General features: G+C 40.9%; 1 protein-coding gene across 1 annotated transcript in view; it reads right to left on the reverse strand.

Annotated features, from left to right (window-relative positions):
- The window catches only part of ipo11 (importin 11), a 232,990-nt gene that overhangs the window by 75,826 nt on the left and 136,442 nt on the right, over positions 1 to 20,722 (reverse strand). The window contains exons 24-25 of the mRNA XM_031806455.1: positions 2,783 to 2,878; positions 1,204 to 1,317 (exon numbers count right to left, since the gene is read on the reverse strand). Of these exons, the coding sequence (XP_031662315.1) occupies positions 1,204 to 1,317; positions 2,783 to 2,878 (210 nt within the window). The remainder of the gene's footprint in view (positions 1 to 1,203; positions 1,318 to 2,782; positions 2,879 to 20,722) is intronic.

Consider the following 20,722-nt stretch of genomic DNA (forward strand, 5'->3'; position numbering starts at 1 on the left):
TATGTACCCAGCAGGGCCTGATCTGTACGGTGTGGTGACTTTAGCATTAGCAGAGATAGTTAACCCACAGACATCTCAAAACTATTAGCATAGCAGACAAACAGGCATATACAGTGCATTTGGAAAGTATTCAGACCCCAATACTTTTTCCAAATTTTGTTACATAACAGCCTTATTCTATAATGAATACATCAATCTACCCACAAGAGTTCCATAGAGGAACTCTGAAGCTCTGTCAGAGTGACCATTGGGTTCTTGGTCACCTCCCTGACCATGGCCCGTCTTACTGAGGAGTGGCTTCCGTCTGACCACTCTACCATAAAAGCCTGATTGGTGGAGTGCTGCAGAGATGGTTGTCCTTGTAAGGTTCTCCCATCGCCACAGAGTGACCATCGGCTTCTTGGTCACCTCTCTGACCAAGGCCCTTCTCCCCCGATTGCTCAGTTTGGCCGGGTGGCCAATTCTAGGAAGAGTCTTGGTGGTTCTCAAGGTCTTCCATTTAAGAATGATGGAGGCCACTGTGTTCTTGGGGACCTTCAATGCTGCAGACATTTTTTGGTACCCTTCCCCTCGATACAATCCTGTCTCAGAGCTTTACAGACAATTCCTTCAAGCTCATGGCTTGGTTTTTTCTCTGACATGCACTACCAACTGTGTGTCTTTCCAAATCATGTCCAATCAATGCAATTTACCACAGGTGGACTCCAAGTTGTAGAAAGATCTCAAGGATGATCAATGATCAAGGATGATCATTTTCAAAAATGTATGAAAACCTGTTTACGCTTTGTCATTATGGGGTATTGCGTGTAGATTGTGGAGGACTTTTATTAATTTAATCAATTTTTAGAAAAAGGCTATAATGTAACAAAATGTGTAAAAAGTCAAGAGGTCTGAATACTTTGGTGGACTGAACGTGATTTAATCATTTTGGCTGCTGTTGAAGGGGAGCAGAATTTCTTTCTCATGTATTCTCTGTCGCTAAAGAAAAGTTGTACAGACAATAGAGGGTGAATATAAATAAACATCTAAACAAAAAGGCATCTTGGGAAAATGTTTGTTGCTTTAAGTACTACGGCGGTAACAAAGCTAAATTACGGGAGAGGGGGGTTAAATGATGTAACCTCCTGGTTAGAGTTACGGGCCATATGGTACATCCAATATGCCTACCATTCCACCACTCTACTAGTTGGCAAGGTGTCTCACCTCCTGGTTGTACTCGCTGGCCATCTGTGTGAGGAGAGAGGAGAAGAAACTAGCGTTCTGCAGCAGGACTCTTCCCATGATGCCCAGGTAGGTGGACATCACCACCGGGTACCGCTACAAACACACACACAAGAAAGAACAGGGTTAATGCTGAAAACACCAATGTGGAGAGGAGCATGTACGTATTACTGTCAATGAGTAAGTACAGTATATGCCAAGGTAACTGATGAAAGCATAAAACCTTGAGCGCTTTCAGAACAAACCAGTCAAGGTAATTGTATGAGTTTGACATACAGTAGTGCTGAGCAATTAGCGCTTTTTGAAGTTGGTTCGTTTTCGATTATTAAAAAATAATCAAGGATTTCAGTTTCGATATATTTAAAAAAAAACATTAAATTTGATTATGCATTTTGTCAGTTGAATGCTGTAAAACAGAAAACAATTAATAAAAGCCCCATAATGGTAGTGACTGTCCATTTACCGCTCATCAATTATTAACTATAATTTATTCACATTACTTCACTAAAAATATTTCAGTTGTGTAAATTACTTTTGTTTGATTTGATTTAATTTAATTCCAAGTCATCATCTCTATAGAGCTGCTGCCTATGCTGTCTGACAAAATCACTATTTCAGTAGATCTTCAAATTAAATAAGGCATACTTTTATCACTGCTGAATATCAACTATCAATTGCTTATATCATGTATTTTCAGGTAGAGAAACCTCTGATCTCTATCCCTCTCGATTGCGAGAGAAACTGTGCATTGAGTTCAAAGAAAAAACGGAACGAAATGGAATTGTAATAATTAAACTGACGTTGGTCAATTATGTTCCTTTAAACCAAAAAACACACAGTGTACAAAACATCAAGAACACCTTCCTAATATTGAGCTGCACCCTCCTTTTGCCCTCAGAACACGGACCATTCTTAATACACATAACACATAGGAAAAAGTTGAGTGTGAAAAACCCAGTAGAGTTGCTGTTCTTCACATAAACCGGAGGCACCTGGAACCTACTACCAATACCCCGTTCAAAGGCAATTAAATATTTTGCCTTGCCCATTCAGCCTCTAAATGACACATTCACAATCCATGTCTCAAGGGTTCAAAATCCTTTAACCTATTTCCACCCCTTCCTCTACACTGATTGAAGTAGCCTTCAACCTGAAATCACCTGATCAGTCTGTCATGGAAAGAGTATAATGTTTTATACACTCAGTTTACAGTGAACTATAGAGGCTAAATGGATTATACTGTCATTCAATTTAGTCCTTTAGTATTCGACAGGGAACGACATAAGGGGAACCCATAGTGAGTGAGTGAGAGACTAAAGGTTCCTATGGAAGGTTCTGACAGGGAGCCATAGCAGTTAAAGCAGAGCTCTCATAAGATAGAGAAAAAGAGAAAGAGAGAGAGACAGACTAAGGTTGCAAAAATGCTGGTAACTTTCCCCAAATCGCCAACCAGGATTTCTGGAAAACCCGTGAATTTATGGAAAGCTACTGGACTTTAGCTACCCTGGTTGCACCAAAGCCCAGCTCCAGAACAGGTACAAAGCATTAACAGGTAGCTCACCTCTCCATCCACGATCCCTCTGAAGACAGAAGGCAGCAGGGGCTGGAACATGTGGGCTCCTAACACAGGGCTAACCTTCAGAGCTACTTCTACCACCTACAGAGAGAGAGAAAGAGACAGCTATTAGTCTACTATAACGCGATGCGGCTTGGTTGGTTGATCACTCGTTGTCCTACTAGAACGGCTCCTCCCTCTCGTGCTTTATCAGCTCAGTTTAATAAGGTAGCTAAAACAGTACTTTTCTGCTAATTTCCTCACTCAGATCGGACCGGGTGTGGCCCTGACAAGGTCTATACAGAAAGGGTCTTGTTGACCTCTGGTCCGTTTGGAAAAGTTATGTATATTTAAAAAACAAACATTTTATGCATATCGGGTCTGGGTGGGAAAGCCCCAGGATCATTTTGGGAAAGTGTTCGACTTTTTGGACCTGTGAAAACCTCTATTTCCAGGTCCTGTGCCTGAAACTGTACTTCAACCCTAAAATGAACAGCCTGGAAGAGAACACCTACCCCAAGGTCTAAAACCAGCTAGTTAGCCTGTTGTGACTAGGGGGCAGTATTTTCATTTTTGGAAAAAAAAACGTTCCCGTAGTAAACAGAGGAAACTGCAGTTCTAAAATAAATTTAAAAAGCGCAAAGACTTCTGCCTGAAGCCCATACACGCCACAGCGTACATGTTGGACCCCAAGTATGCTGGCAAGAGCATCCTGTCTGGTGCAGAGATCAACAAGGCTTATGGTGTTATCACTACTGTGTCTCGCCACCTTGGCCTGGATGAGGGCAAGGTTCTTGGCAGTCTGGCAAAGTACACTTCCAAGCAAGGTCTTTGGGATGGAGATGCAAAAAGGCAGTCGTGCCAACATATCTCATCTGTTAATTAAAGTTCAACTCGTAACTTAATTGTTTTTTAAAATTTCTAGGCACGACAACACATTTTCCCCCTCAGGAGAGAAGAAAAGATTTGGCATGTGTCCCCAGATCCTCAAGATGTTCTACAGCTACACTATTGAGAGCATCCAGACCGGTTGTATTACCGCCTGGTATGGCAACTGCTTGGCATCTGAACGTAAGGCGCTACAGAGGGTAGTGCGTACGGCCCAGTACATCACTGAGGCCAAGCTTCCTACCATCCAGGAACTATATCCTAGGCGGTATCAGAGGAAGGCCCAAAAAATTGTTGAAGACTCCAGTCACCCAATTCATAGATTGTTCTCTCGGCTACCGCAAGGGCAAGTGGTACCGGATCTCCAAGTTTAAGACCAAAATGCTCCTTAACAGCTTCTACTCCCAAGCCATAAGAATGCTGAAAAATTAATCTAATGGACAATTTACATTGACCCCACCCCCTTTTGTTTTTACACTGCTGCTACTTGCTTTTTATTATCTATGCATAGTCACTTTACCCCTACCTACATGTACACAATAACTTGACTAACCTGTACCCCCTCACATTGACTCGGTACCGGTACACCCTGTATATGTGACCCGATTCAGGATACTAAGCGTATGTCGCAAGTCACGACTTCACATGAGAACCATTTGAACGTAAATTAAAATGTGTTTTTAGGCAGAAATGCCTTGTCGGACATTCATGTGCCTTTATAACGAACTTGTATGCCGTATGTAAATACAAATGCAATTGTTATATTACGAGCCTTGTTGGTTAAACCACAGAAAAAGAACGCAACCTTCTCATTAGCCATGATTGGCTGTGATAATGAGTGGACTGGACATGCCGATATTATTAATATTATTCGTATCCCAGAGCTGACTTTCTAGTTAGAGCCTAATGTTAGCTAGCTAACATTGAACCTGGTTGTTTAGCTCCCAGCACTGTGGCATTGTTGGCACTAGTTTTCTAGTTAGAACCTAATGTTAGCTAGCTAACATTGAACCTGGTTGTTTAGCTCCCAGCACTGTGGCATTGTTGGCACTGTGTTAATTGTTGTTTAACTGGCTAACATTAGCTGGCTGGCTTGCTAGCTAATGTTACGTGACGTGTGTGAACTTACGCTTTGTTTACCTAGCTATGTTCATTGTTTACCTAGCTAGCAAGCAATATGTCTTAAGCTAAAGTGTACTGTTAGCTAGCTAATGTTAGCTGGCTGGCTCCCTAGCTGACATTATTCGTATCCCAGAACCATTTGCTTTTCTAGATAGAGCCTAATGTTAGCTAGCTAACATTGAACCTGGTTGATTAGGTACCAGCACTGTGGCATTGTTAGCACTGTTCATTGTTGTTTAACTGGCTAACATTAGCTGGCTGGCTCGTTAGCTAATGTTACATGACGTGTGTACAACACCCGTTGAATATGGCCGGTGTCAGTAAACATCTGAAAAAAAGCATGTTATCCATAGGTAAACAAATCATTGGCCAGAGCGTCAAGTGTGCACTCCGAGAGCAAAACAAGATCAGTGGGACTAAAGCTTAAGAGGGTGTGAACAATACGAAGTGGGTGTAGACAAAGAAGAGCTCTTCACGAGATACCAAAACATTCAATGGCCATTTTCTCAAAAGTGAGTTTACAAGTTGATCAACTTTCAAAGCAGCATTACTTTCCTCAAATGCAGTGTAAGATATAGCATTTGGTAGCTCTGAGTCTCTACTTTTATCCAATGTAAAAAACACAATTTCAAATTTTGCTACGTAAGACCGAATCCAGGTGGCGTGTCACGTATATAGCTGTGTTACTTTTTATTTTAATTTTACTACTTTTACTTGAATGTATTTATTTTCTCAACCCTTTCTTGAACTGCATTGTTAGTTAAGGACTTGTAAGTAAGCATCTCACGGTAAGGTGAAGTATTCAACCCCTTTGTTATGGTTAGCCTAAATAAGTGCAGGAGTAAACATTTGCTAAAGTCACATAATAAGTTGCATAATAGTGTTTGCCATGATTTTTGAATGACTACCTCATCTCTGTATCTCACATACAATGATCTATAAGGTCCCCTCAGTCGAGCAGTGAATTTCAAAAAACAGATTCAACCACAAAGAACAGGGAGGTTTTCCAATGCCTCTCAAAGAAGAGCACCTATTGGTAGATGGTAAACAATAAAATACCAGACATTAAATATTAAATATCCTTTTGAGCATGGTGAAGTTATTAATTACACCTTGTATGGTGTATTAACACACCCAGTCACTAGAAATACAGACATCCTTTCTAACTCAGTTGCCGGAGAGGAAGGAAACTGCTCAGGGATTTCACCATGAGGCCAATGGTGACTTTAAAACAGTTACAAAACTGAATGACCGTGACAGGATAAATCTGTTGATGTCTAAACATTGTATTTCCTACACAATACTACCTAACTGACAGAGTGAAAACGAAGCATGTACAGAATGAAAATATTCCAAAACATGCATCCTGTTTGCAACTAGGCACTAAAGTAAAACAGCAAAAATGTTGGCAAAGAAATTAACTTTTTATCCTGAATACAAAGTGTTTCAGGCTAATCCAGTACAACACATTACAGAGTACCATTCTTACCCAGAAATAATCACCACTGTTATTGCTTTCAAAAGTGATTCTAACATGTATTGACTCAGGGGTGTGAATACTTAAGTAAATGAGATATCTGTATTTCATTTTCAAAACATTTGAGTGTAGATGGGTGAGAAAAAAAAAACATACATTTAATTCATTCTGAATTCAGGCTGGAACAAAAATGTGGAATAAAGGGTATGAATAAATTCTCGACCATCAAATTGCAATAAAATTGGTATATCGAATCGCAACACATAAAATAGTGAGAATCACAATACACATCGAATCAGCACATACAGTGCCTTGCGAAAGTATTCGGCCCCCTTGAACTTTGCGACCTTTTGCCACATTTCAGGCTTCAAACATAAAGATATAGAACTGTATTTTTTTGTGAAGAATCAACAACAAGTGGGACACAATCATGAAGTGGAACGACATTTATTGGATATTTCAAACTTTTTTAACAAATCAAAAATTGGGCGTGCAAAATTATTCAGCCCCTTTACTTTCAGTGCAGCAAACTCTCTCCAGAAGTTCAGTGAGGATCTCAAAATGATCCAATGTTGACCTAAATGACTAATGATGATAAATACAATCCACCTGTGTGTAATCAAGTCTCCGTATAAATGCACCTGCACTGTGATAGTCTCAGAGGTCCATTAAAAGCACAGAGAACATCATGAAGAACAAGGAACACACTAGGCAGGTCCGAGATGCTGTTGTGAAGAAGTTTAAAGCCGGATTTGGATACAAAAAGATTTCCCAAGCTTTAAACATCCCAAGGAGCACTGTGCAAGCGATAATATTGAAATGGAAGGAGTATCAGACCACTGCAAATCTACCAAGACCTGGCCGTCCCTCTAAACTTTCAGCTCATACAAGGAGAAGACTGATCAGAGATGCAGCCAAGAGGCCCATGATCACTCTGGATGAACTGCAGAGATCTACAGCTGAGGTGGGAGACTCTGTCCATAGGACAACAATCAGTCGTATATTGCACAAATCTGGCCTTTATGGAAGAGTGGCAAGAAGAAAGCCATTTCTTAAAGATATCCATAAAAAGTGTTGTTTAAAGTTTGCCACAAGCCACCTGGGAGACACACGAAACATGTGGAAGAAGGTGCTCTGGTCAGATGAAACCAAAATTGAACTTTTTGGCAACAATGGAAAACGTTATGTTTGGCGTAAAAGCAACACAGCTCATCACCCTGAACACACCATCCCCACTGTCAAACATGGTGGTGGCAGCATCATGGTTTGGGCCTGCTTTTCTTCAGCAGGGACAGGGAAGATGGTTAAAATTGATGGGAAGATGGAAGGAGCCAAATACAGGACTATTCTGGAAGAAAACCTGATGGAGTCTGCAAAAGACCTGAGACTGGGACAGAGATTTGTCTTCCAACAAGACAATGATCCAAAACATAAAGCAAAATCTACAATGGAATGGTTCAAAAATAAACATATCCAGGTGTTAGAATGGCCAAGTCAAAGTCCAGACCTGAATCCAATCGAGAATCTGTGGAAAGAACTGAAAACTGCTGTTCACAAATGTTCTCCATCCAACCTCACTGAGCTCGAGCTGTTTTGCAAGGAGGAATGGGAAAAAATTTCAGTCTCTCGATGTGCAAAACTGATAGAGACATACCCCAAGCGACTTACAGCTGTAATCGCAGCAAAAGGTGGCGCTACAAAGTATTAACTTAAGGGCGCTGAATAATTTTGCACGCCCAATTTTTCAGTTTTTGTTATGTTAAAAAAGTTTGAAATATCCAATAAATGTCGTTCCACTTCATGATTGTGTCCCACTTGTTGTTGATTCTTCACAAAAAAACACAGTTTTATATCCTTATGTTTGAAGCCTGAAATGTGGCAAAAGGTCGCAAAGTTCCAGGGGGCCGAATACTTTCGCAAGGCACTGTAAGTATCATGATAATATCATATTTTGAGGTCCCTGGCAATTCCCAGCCCTAGTTAACATAGGATAGTGGATAAACGATATGAATGAGTTTGTGTGTAAGTATGTGTTTATTTTGTGTGTGTGTGTGTGCGTTATGACATGAATAGCAGGGCATCTGATCTAAAGACTCCTCTCCTCTGCCCACAGCACCATGATCAAAGACACAATCAGGACATAACCCCTGACCTCTCCACAGTTTAACATATTCTCAGAATTGTACTATTTCGATAGCCTCTCCCTCTAATACTTTTCAACATTTCACTTCGTTTGATCTTTCAACTTCAAACATTTGACACCACGATACAAAACAACTTAATGGATCATTTCAGCCAGGGCTCGACATTAACGCTGGTTTTCGTCTGAGACAAGTCAAAAAGCCTCATGTCCAAACCAATGCTGACATGAGGCACCAGAAAATGGAGCCAAACTTTAATTACATAAATATGGGCTAAACACCAGTCATGTTTGATAAATATAATGAAGGATAATTAACCATGTCTAAAGGCTTGATTCTGTCGACATACTAGAGTCAAGGTTAGTTCAGATCAAATGGTCACCCGAGAGTGCGCACAGCATAACACCCACATTGAATCTGAGCTGCGGCAGTCAACATTCGGACACTATTTAACCATAAACTTAATTGTTTAAAACATGGACTTCTGTAATTTTATCAAGCATGTCTTACCTTGTTTCAAAGTAAATTTGAAATTATTTTCTAAACACTTTATATGCCACTGAAACCAACATTCTTCTCATATTCTATTGGATTTCAAATCAACATAATTTTATTGCCCAGCAGCCAAAGGCATAATTCTAGTCATGCAAGTAACCCACGCTAGATGATGCATCTTTAGATCTCCCTCTCTTTATTAGTTTCTAACAGATATTTTTCATCACTGTCACAGGAAACCGCGCATGCGCACGTTTGAGAATGGTGTATTCCAGGTCATTTCCTTTTTGAACCTTCACATGTAGCCTGCATTGTTGCACTTATAATATGTGACCTACCGGCTCGATTCATATTCACGTGAAGCCATGTACTAAAAAAACTAAGACTAAAAGCTGGTTTATACTATGTGCTCAGAGTGTACTCTGGGCTTTCGTAAACTCGTTGTCAGATTGTCCATTTGTAAATTCAGAGCGTTTCGGAGCCCACATTGGACGCTCTGGCGGAGGAGTAAGGTCAGAACGCTCGGATCAACCCAACAGCAGCAGTCAAGCAAACTGGCTAACGTTGGCTAGCTTGCTAGCTACTTCCAGACACAAATGAGGGAACCGCTCACCTGACCATTCTATTCGTCTTAGCAGCACTGGTTAGGCAGTTTATTTGTTATTCAGAGCGTTGGTTCTCCGCAACTGCGCTGCTGGCAACAATTTAATTACTTTTTTTTTTTTGCTAACTTTTACTGACACCGGCCATATTCAACAGGTGTTGAGCGTTCGTAAATTCGTCAGAACTAAAAAGTTATCAACATTAAGTTAAACAGTCAGATCTGTTGCATCAGCCTCATTGTTTTTTCACATTTAGTAATGTTGTATAAATTTAGGATCTGTCCCAGAATCGATTTTTGAACATTATTTTAGTGTCCAAGGAATGACAGGACACCCTTAATTTTGAGCCCTGGAGGGATTGATTATATATAGACATAAAAAGTATTTGGTTGTAATGTTACAATATTTTATAGGCTATAAAGGGTGACCAACCATTCCTCCACGAGAGCCTTAAAGGGGAAGTTTTGTATATTGAGACAGACTTGAATATGCCAATGTTGCAGTGTGTAGCCTACATTTTGGTCTGATTCTCTATGGCAAAAAATAAAGATAATTCCTTTGATCTTGTAAAGTGGTTCATTGCATCATACAATTAGGTAAAAATTGTGTTTACACACCTTGTTTTTTGAAGGGGGGGGGGTGATTGGTGATGCAATCAACAGTGGATGGGTGGAGAAACCATCTAGATTGCTAGCTAACTGTTCTGTTCCAAGTGAAACCGAATGGGAGCATTCACACCGTCAGGGTGGTCCCACTTGGGCAAACGGCCAGAACAGGGAAGGTCCTACCTGAATTGATCTAATAAACGCCTGTTTTTGTTTTCCATTGCAAAACATTCTGCTACGGTGTGAACTAATGAATAAAACAGAGGCTAGTGAGAACGAAGAGGGTGAAAACGTTCTCTGAGCTGAGTCTTCTTCACTCTGTTGTTCTGCTTCTGTCCTCAAATGGGATTAAATTCTTTAATAGGGATGATTCAGCAACACACATTGGTCCCCGGTTCAAATGTTTAAGATGCATCGGTCAGAAAATCTATTGAAAAGTTACGAATCATCTATTAAACTGAAATGGTTTGCTCAAACACTCCGTATTTTCTGCTGACTTGCCCCACTAACACAGAAGGTACTTAGCTAGGCTGAAACACCTGCATTTTGGCGCTGCTTTACAATAAATACATACAGTTGAAGTCGGAAGTTTACATACACCTTAGCCAAATAAATTTTAACTCAGTTATTCACAATTCCTGACATTTAATCAGAGTAAAAATCCCCCGTCTTAAGTCAGTTAGGATCACCACTTTATTTTAAGAATGTTAAATGACAGAACAATAGTAGAGAATTATTTATTTCAGCTTTTATTTCTTTCATCACATTCCCAGTGGGTCAGACGTTTACATACACGCAATTAGTATTTGGTAGCATTGCCTTTAAATTGTTTAACTTGGGTCAAACGTTTTGGGTAGCCTTCCACAAGCTTCCCACAATAAGTTGGGTGAATTTTGGCCCATTCCTCCTGACAGAGCTGGTGTAACTGAGTAAGGTTTGTAGGCCTCCTTGCTCCCACACGCTTTTTCAGTTCTGCCCACACATTTTCTATAGGATTGACAGCCGGAGCATTGTGATGGCCACTCCAATACATTGTCTTTGTTGTCCTTAAGCCAGTTTGCCACAACTTTGGAAGTATGCTTGGGGTCATTGTCCATTCGGAAAACCCATTTGCGACCAAGCTTTAACTTCCTGACTGATGTCTTGAGATGTAGATGACTATTTCTATATTTCGAATTTGGCGCTCTGCAATTTCACACAATGTTGTCGAGGTGGGTCGCTAGCAGAACGCCTTCGCCAGAAAGGTTACAAGACATTTGTGGATTGGTTGAAAAACAAGTTTTAATGACTCCAACCTAAGTGTATGTAAACTTCCGACTTCAAAAGTGTGTGTGTGTGTGTATAATATATATATAAATAAATATATATTATATCTATATAAATAAATATATATATTATACACATACCACATTGTAGAATATATATATTCTACAATGAGTATGTGTGTGTGTGTGTGTATGTATGTGTGTATAATATATATATTTAATAAACATTACACATACATTCTACACTATAGAATATACATACACATATATTCTACATTGTTACACACAATATATATATATATATATATATATATGCATGTGAGGATGCTAATGGGGCATGGAAAATGGCCCCATTCCAGATGATGTAAAGGATTACAACAAGAGCATGGGAGGTGTGGATATGTCAGACGCGCTGATAGGCTACTACAATTTTCTTCACAAGACAATGAAATGGTACAAGACATTGTTATATTACTTCATCGACATTGCTGTGGTGAATGCACAGCCAGCCTTCAGAGAGCTGCTCATCCAGGAGCTTGCCGACTACGGCACAGAGTCCACTGCAGCGCCTTCTGTCTCCTCTACTCCTGCCACCAGTGGTGTTCACCTGCCAAAATACGTAATTGCAGACCTGAATGTGCCTCAGGGCCAAAAGAGTACAGCGGGGAGGAGTCGTTGTATTCTTTGCCACAAGAAATATCCCATCACATGCACTACTTGTGCTGTTTCTCTCTGCTTCACAGTAAAAAGAGACTGCTATGGGACTTGGCATAAGCAGCACTATCTTGTGTAGAGGACTGTGGGTATTGTAAATACTCTAATTGTACATTTAAAAAAGTATTCACTTTGTGTGTGGTTAGTGGTGTGTGTATTTATGACATTAGATCAGTGTTGGCTGCTAACTTACCCTTATCTTAAATAGTTCACTTGTGTGTTGGGAGGCATTGGATCCGTGTTTTCGTTACATCTCATGTTAGTACCTTTTATGTAGGGAAGCTAATGATTCATTATTTATTATTATTTTCCTGGGTGTGTAAACTTAATTTTTGATTACCAAAGCATTTTATGTTCTCTATGGTTATGTACTTGAAAATGTACCAATTCGGCCACTTGGGTATATTTGGGGAAACTCGTGAGGGACACCTGGGACACTTCATACTAAATATGATGTAGCTCTCACTTTCTCGTGTTGCCCTGTTGTGAACAACATCTACATTATCCCCAGCATCCTATCTCAATGGCCTGTCTTTTGCATTTCAAAGAAGAAGAAATATATATGTAGAAAACACTTTTTTTGTTTGTTTGAACTTTTACCAGATCTATTGTGTTATATTCTTCTACATTATTTTCACATCTACACAAACTTCAAAGTGCTTCTTTTCAAATAGTATCAATAATATGCATATTCTTGCTTCAGGTCCTGAGCTACAGGTAGTTCGATTTGGGTATGTCATTTTTGGCTGAAATTGAGATGAAGGGTCCTATCCAGAAGAGGTATAATCAGTTTTTTTGATATGCCACACCTGTCAGGGGGATGGATTATCTTGGCAAAGGAGAAATGCTCACTCACAGGATGTAAACAGATTTGCGCCCAACATTTTAGAGAAATATGCTTTTTGTGTTTATGGAACATTTCTGGGATTTTTTATTTCAGCTCATGAAACCAACACTTCACATGTTGTGTTTATATTATCGTACATACATACATACACACTGAACAAAAATATAAACTCAACATGTAAAGTTTTATTTCCATTATGAACACTTGCTCTTTCCATGTATACTGACCAGATGAATCCAGGTGAAAGCTATGATCCCTTATTGATGTCACTTGTTAAATCCACTTCAAATCAGTGTAGATGAAGGGGAGGAGACAGGTTAAAGAAGGATTTTTAAGTCTTGAGACATGGATTGTGCATGTATGCCATTGTGTGTGTGTGTGTGCCATTGAATGGACAAGACAAGATTGAAGTGCCTCTGAACTGGGTATGGCAGTGGATGCACTGGTTTGAGTGTCAAGAACTGCAGCGCTGCTGGGTTTTTCACTCAACAGTTTCCTGTGTGTTTCAAGAATGGTCCACCACCCAAAAGAAATCCAGCCAACCTCTACTGACTCCCCATCCCGCATAATCATCGCCTGACACGAATTAGCATAACGCAACGGACATAAATATCCCGAGAAAATATTCCTATTCATGAAAATCACAAATGAAATATATTGAGACACAGCTTAGCCTTTTGTTAATCACCCTGTCATCTCAGATTTTCAAAATATGCTTTACAGCCAAAGCTAGACAAGCATTTGTGTAAGTTTATCGATAGCCTAGCATAGCATTTTGTCCAGCTAGCAGCAGGTAATTTGTTCACGGAAATCAGAAATGCTATCAAATTAAATAGTTTACCTTTGATGAGCTTCGGATGTTTTCACTCACGAGACTCCCAGATAGATAGCAAATGTTCCCTTTTCCCAAAAATATAATTTTTGTAGGCGAAATAGCTCCGTTTGTTCTTCACGTTTGGCTGAGAAATCGCCCGGAAATTGCAGTCATGAAAACGGCGAAAAATATTCCAAATTAGCTCCATAATATCGACAGAAACATGGCAAACGTTGTTTATAATCAATCCTCAAGGTGTTTTTCAAATATCTATTCGATAATATATCCATCGGGACAATTCGTTTTTCAGTAGGACCGATTGGAGTAATGGCTATCTCTGTATTTTACGCGAGAATCTCTCCGGGGGCATCAGGTGACCACTTGCGCAATGTAGCCGCCTACGGCTATTCTTCAACATAAATGCGTAAAACTACGTCACAATGCTGTAGACACCTCCGGGAATACGGAGAAAGCGTAATCTGGGTGATAGCCCATTCACTGCTCAATAGGGACTCATTGGAATGCAGCGCTTTCAAAACATGGGGCACTTCTGGATTGGATTTTTCTCAGGCAATAGCATGCAACATCAGTTCTGTTATACTCACAGACAATATTTTTACAGTTGGAAACGTTAGAGTGTTTTCTATCCTAAGCTGTCAATTATATGCATATTCTAGCATCTTGTCCTGACAAAATATCCTGTTTACTACGGGAACGTTTTTTTCCAAAAATGAAAATACTGCCCCCGGGTCACAACAGGTTTTAACACAACTGGGAACATTGGAGTCAATATGGGCCAGCATCCCTGTGGAATGCTTGACACCTTGTAGAGTCCGTGCCCAGATTAATTGAGGCTGTTATGAAGGCAAAAGGTGGTGCAACTCAATATTAATAAAAGTGTTCCTAATGTTTTGTACAATCAGTGTTTATCTGGTGCAGAGAGATGAGAAAATGAGTTTCTCAGTCATGGAAATAAAAGTGCTGAAAACTATTTTAAAATAAAATGGAGAATAAACTATAGGATTAAAAATACTGGCGTTTTGGTCAGGTACAACTGACTAGCGCTAACTAACGCTACCTAGAAGTGCTAACAAACGCTACCTACCTATAATATCAGCCAAAATAATATTGAGATATTATTATATATAGACTTTTCCCCCATCACTAATTCAGTCCCGACAGATTTATTTCGGTTTACACGCAGAATCTTTCCACGAGAGATTACACAAACACACAACACAAATTCACACACAACCAGGTTTTACTGCTAACCTACAAAGCATTACATGGGCTTGCTCCTACCTATCTCTCTGATTTGGTCCTGCCGTACATACCTACATGTACGCTACGGTCACAAGACGCAGGCCTCCTAATTGTCCCTAGAATTTCTAAGCAAACAGCTGGAGGCAGGGCTTTCTCCTATAGAGCTCCATTTTTATGGAACGGTCTGCCTACCCATGTCAGAGACGCAAACTCGGTCTCAACCTTTAAGTCTTTACTGAAGACTCATCTCTTCAGTGGGTCATATGATTGAGTGTAGTCTGGCCCAGGAGTGGGAAGGTGAACGGAAAGGCTCTGGAGCAACGAACCGCCCTTGCTGTCTCTGCCTGGCCGGTTCCCCTCTTTCCACTGGGATTCTCTGCCTCTAACCCTATTACAGGGGCTGAGTCACTGGCTTGCTGGGGCTCTCTCATGCCGTCCCTGGAGGGGGTGCGTCACCTGAGTGGGTTGATTCACTGTTGTGGTCATCCTGTCTGGGTTGGCGCCCCCCCCTTGGGTTGTGCCGTGGCGGAGATCTTTGTGGGCTATACTCAGCCTTGTCTCAGGATGGTAAGTTGGTGGTTGAAGATATCCCTCTAGTGGTGTGGGGGCTGTGCTTTGGCAAAGTGGGTGGGGTTATATCCTTCCTGTTTGGCCCTGTCCGGGGGTGTCCTCGGATGGGGCCACAGTGTCTCCTGACCCCTCCTGTCTCAGCCTCCAGTATTTATGCTGCAGTAGTTTATGTGTCGGGGGGCTGGGGTCAGTTTGTTATATCTGGAGTACTTCTCCTGTCCTATTCGGTGTCCTGTGTGAATCTAAGTGTGCGTTCTCTAATTCTCTCCTTCTCTCTTTCTTTCTCTCTCTCAGAGGACCTGAGCCCTAGGACCATGCCCCAGGACTACCTGACATGATGACTCCTTGCTGTCCCCAGTCCACCTGGCCATGCTGCTGCTCCAGTTTCAACTTCCACCTGACTGTGCTGCTGCTCCAGTTTCAACTGTTCTGCCTTATTATTATTCGACCATGCTGGTCATTTATGAACATTTGAACATCTTGGCCATGTTCTGTTATAATCTCCACCCGGCACAGCCAGAAGAGGACTGGCCACCCCACATAGCCTGGTTCCTCTCTAGGTTTCTTCCTAGGTATTGGCCTTTTTAGGGAGTTTTTCCTAGCCACCGTGCTTCTACACCTGCATTGCTTGCTGTTTGGGGTTTTAGGCTGGGTTTCTGTACAGCACTTTGAGATATCAGCTGATGTACGAAGGGCTATATAAATAAATTTGATTTGATTTGAACCAGGTAATGGAATTCCAATATGGATCCTGCATGGCCAGCGTAATAATGCTCTTTCCTAGTATTTTCCAGGGGAGCTTAACTTCTAACAATAACATCATTTTTTTCATGTTGTCAGAACAAAACATGCCAGACAGACAATGAGGGAGGCATATAAAAATCATAATGAAAAAAATATCCCATGCCAAAAAATATCCATGCCATTTTAAAGATCCCTCATTGCGTTTGAAGTAGGAGAGAAATGACAGTTAGCAAGCTGACTGTAAAAAAATTTAAGCTAATGAATGACGATGTAGGTTGTCAACGTGGTAACGGCTGAGCGGCTGAGAGCTTTTCCAAGGAAATGAATTGAATGAATGCATGCAGCACTTTGGAGGGTGAGCAAGACCTCTAAAGAAATTATAGGCTCCTGTATATTGGAATGGTAAAGGTCAAGTCTATTACTAAAAAGCATAGAAAGGCGAAACATTATTAAAAATACATTAATAGACATAATATTCAACTCCAATCCCATGGAAAGTGGAAGATAAGCAGGCGAGATGGATGATGCTTCACTAAGAAGAACGTAGAGTGTTTCTACATTATATTCCAATATGGAAAAATATCTGGAATAATGTTTGTCGACCCGTTCTGGTCTCTAAATAACATCTCAACTATCAACTTTTTAGGAGTAACATCATATTAAAAGCTATTACCAAGGCTACAGTAAACGCTATTATCGAGACTACTGTCAACTTTTAAACAATGTACACGTGATGACTTCACCAACAAGTCACTGAATGTGCAACTTTTGGTACAATACAGACATGCTGCACATCAACTCAGTTTCTGTAGTAGACAATAGTGCTCCGTAGACGTGATGTCAGTAGAAAGTTAACAGCACGACAGGATCAACCAGTTAACCTATAGAATGATCTAGAGGCAAAAACAGCACCAACAACTACTAACAACAGGATGAGAAAAAAAAAACACTTCAACCAGAGCCGTATATTTACACATATTTATAAATATACATCTCTGACCTCAATCAGTTGCCTCAGTTCCCCTCATTAGCTGAGAAAAACACAGCAGCGTCTCTGTTCATCAATTTGTGTGTCAATTAGCAGCGAGTGGCGTCACCTCTGCTCTGTCGCTATCGACAACCGCACTGGAGGAGTAACAAGTTAATTAGCGTCACTAAGAGTCACTTCCTGTAGCTACCCTACCCTTCCTCAGAAATGGTGTGTCATTGGCGTTCGGTGCGTTTAAGATAACAAATAAAATAAAAATATTAGCATGGCCTTATTTCTATGACAGAATATTGGATGACTGTCACTCATATTCCATTCACTCAGCTTAATGTAACATCGATAGTTTTAAGTTACTACATGACACTTATTTTTCCTAAACCCATTATAAGGCTGCTACAGGGTAGCCTAGTGGTTAGAGCGTTGGATTAGTAACCGGAAGGTTGCAAGTTCAAATCCCCGAGCTGACAAGGTACAAATCTGTCCTTCTGCCCCTGAACAGGCAGTTAACCCACTGAACAGGCAGTTAACCCACTGTTCCTAGGCCGTCATTGAAAATAAGAATTTGTTCTTAACTGACTTGCCTAGTTAAATAAAGGTAAAATAAATAAAAAATACAATCTAGGCTATGAATGAAAGTTTCCCATACAGAGGTCGAGAGAAGGATGAGTAATCAAGTTGAAAGATAGTGACACATTCAACAATGCCTTGCACACTCTTGCCTGCAGCTAGCTGATCTAGGGTGTAATCATTAGTCCAACAGTTGCAAAAGAGAGTTTCTATTGGACCAATTCAGGTATGTTCATCCCAGTTTCATTCCATTTGCTTCCGTTTAAGAAACGTTATTCAACATAATCGGCATAATGAATACACCCCTGATCACACGCAAACACAGTTCCCTTTCATAGCAGCCACATACAAACAGCATGATCGCTTTGCTCGTTAATTCCTTCTCGCATCGACATACTCTCCTCCTTTTACCTATTCCCTTAACTTGTGGAATTCAGTGCACAACACATCAGCTGTCTGTGACCAGGCAAAAAAACACTTTCCAAGCCAAACCTTTATATCTTACCCGCTAACCGCTACACACAGCGTACATCGTTGTCACCAAATTAGCTAATGTCATAGTCAACATCGCTACTAGAACTAATGCATTAGTAAACCCGCAGTACAGCGTACAGTGAGCATGCAAGCAGATGACCAGTTAGTTATACCTGCAGGGACTTGACTTGGAAAAGTTCCAGTGTTGGATAGCCATAACCAGCTAGCTAACATAACATCCCTCTCTGTTTAAACTGGGTGTTTGAATAGCCTAACTAGCTAGCTGCATTCGCTAGCTAAGGAAGTGAATATACCTAGTTCGCTCTCTCTCTTGCTGTCTCTCTGTTCAACTATTGTCTTCCTGAGTCAACTACTCACCATATTTTATGCACAGCAGTTCTAGCTAGCTTTAGCTTATGCTTTGAGTACTATACTCATTCTGATCCTTTGATTGGGTAGACAACATGTCAGTTCAGGCTGCAAGAGCTCTGATAGGTTGGAGGATGTCCTCCAGAAGTCAATTTGTAAGTCTATGGAAAGGGGTGAGAACCATGGTTTTGTACCAAGTGGAGGATGGAAACTAGCTGTCCTCCTGCTACACCATGGTGCTACCCAACAGAGTGCTGTTGAGGGTACTGTAGACCTTCATTGCAAAAACAGGGTGTTTTAATAAATTATTTGGTGACGTGAATATATTCACTATATGGTTCACTATTTTGGTCCTCCCCATCCTCCTCTAAGGAGACTCCACTGGTGTGTATGTGTAATAATAATTTGTGCTTATTTCACACATGTATTAGTATGCATGTGAACATTGAAAAAGTGTTTATTTTTTTTGCATTTCCCACTCTGAGACACCCAGACATCACAGCTCTTCAAGGTAAATATACGCTGAGTGTACAAAACATTACGAACACCTTCCTAATATTGAGTTGCACCACCTTTTGCCCTCAGAACAGCCTCAATTTGTCAGGGCATGGACTCTACAAGGTGTCGAAAGCGCTCCACAGGGATGCTGGCGTTCCACAGTGGTGTACCATTCTTGATTCAAACGGGAAACTGTTGAGCACAAAAAACCCAGCAGTGTTGCAGTTCTTGACACAAACCGCACCGACTACCATACCACGTTCAAAGGCACTTAAATATTTTGTCTTGCTCATGGCACACAAACACAATCCATGTCACTATTGTCTCAAGGCTTAAGAATCCGTCTAATCAACTACACTAATTGAAATGGATTTAACAAGTGACATCAATAAGGGATCATAGGTTTCATCTGGAATCACATGGTCAGTATGTCATGGAAAGAGCAGTGTTTTGTACACTGTGTAATGGCTTGTTATAGTGCTTGATGAAGAATATATGGGGAATGGAGGAGGAGCGGGGAAGGGAGGGAGAGAAGCTTTCACAGAATAGTACCATATATTTTAAAACGTTTCTAATCTAGAACTATTCCACACACTCAATTAAATGCAACAAACTGAGGTACTAGAGAGGTGTGAGCCTTCTTCTGAATACAAGGATTGTCTGGTTCCACACTCTAGATCCAAGATGGCAGTGGATTCAAACAGGTGGCTGTAATCTGACACCGATGCATCTTTCATACTCTCGCCATCTCCCCGACTTTCTCTCTTTTACTCTTTCGGTCTCCCCCGCTTCTCTGTTCCCTCTCTTTCACTTCCTCTCCCCATCTCCTTCTACTGCCTTCTCCCTCTCTCTCATGGGCCAGTGGGACACAGCAGCACAGTGCCTGGCCTCTGCCTCTCTCTCTGTCTCACACTGGCATCGCAGACTTGAGCTGCTTTTCCTCAGTCATCCTCTTCAACAGGGAGGCAAGTGGCTGACACTTTCCCCACAGAAAAAACACAAGACACGCACAACTCTGTCCTTCAGAGCCCACCACCCTTCTCCTCCTCTCACTCCCTCCTTCCCTCTTACTCTCCTCACAAATCGACAGTGCTGGCCAAAGTCTGTACACATCTCCACCTCATTTCACCCTTAATCCTTCTCATACTCTCTCTACTTCCCTCTAGTCCTCCCCTCTCATCAAATTCCCGTCAGCCTCCCAAACCCACTGAACAAGCCAATGCAGCTATGAACACCACATCAATCACTTTAGAAACCAGATGACCAAGTATATACTGAACAAAAATATAAATGCAACATGTAAAGTGTTGGTCCAATGTTTCATGAGCTAAGAGGACAGAAATGTTCCATACGCACAAAAAGCTTATTTCGCTCACATTTTGTGCACACATTTGTTTACATTCCTGTTAGTGAGCATTTCTCATTGCCAAGATAATCCATCCACTTGACAGGTGTGGCATATCAAGAAGCTGATTAAACAGCACGGTCCTTACACAGGTGCAC

Source organism: Oncorhynchus kisutch, linkage group LG3 (genome assembly GCF_002021735.2).
Source record: "Oncorhynchus kisutch isolate 150728-3 linkage group LG3, Okis_V2, whole genome shotgun sequence".
Lineage (NCBI taxonomy): Eukaryota > Metazoa > Chordata > Actinopteri > Salmoniformes > Salmonidae > Oncorhynchus > Oncorhynchus kisutch.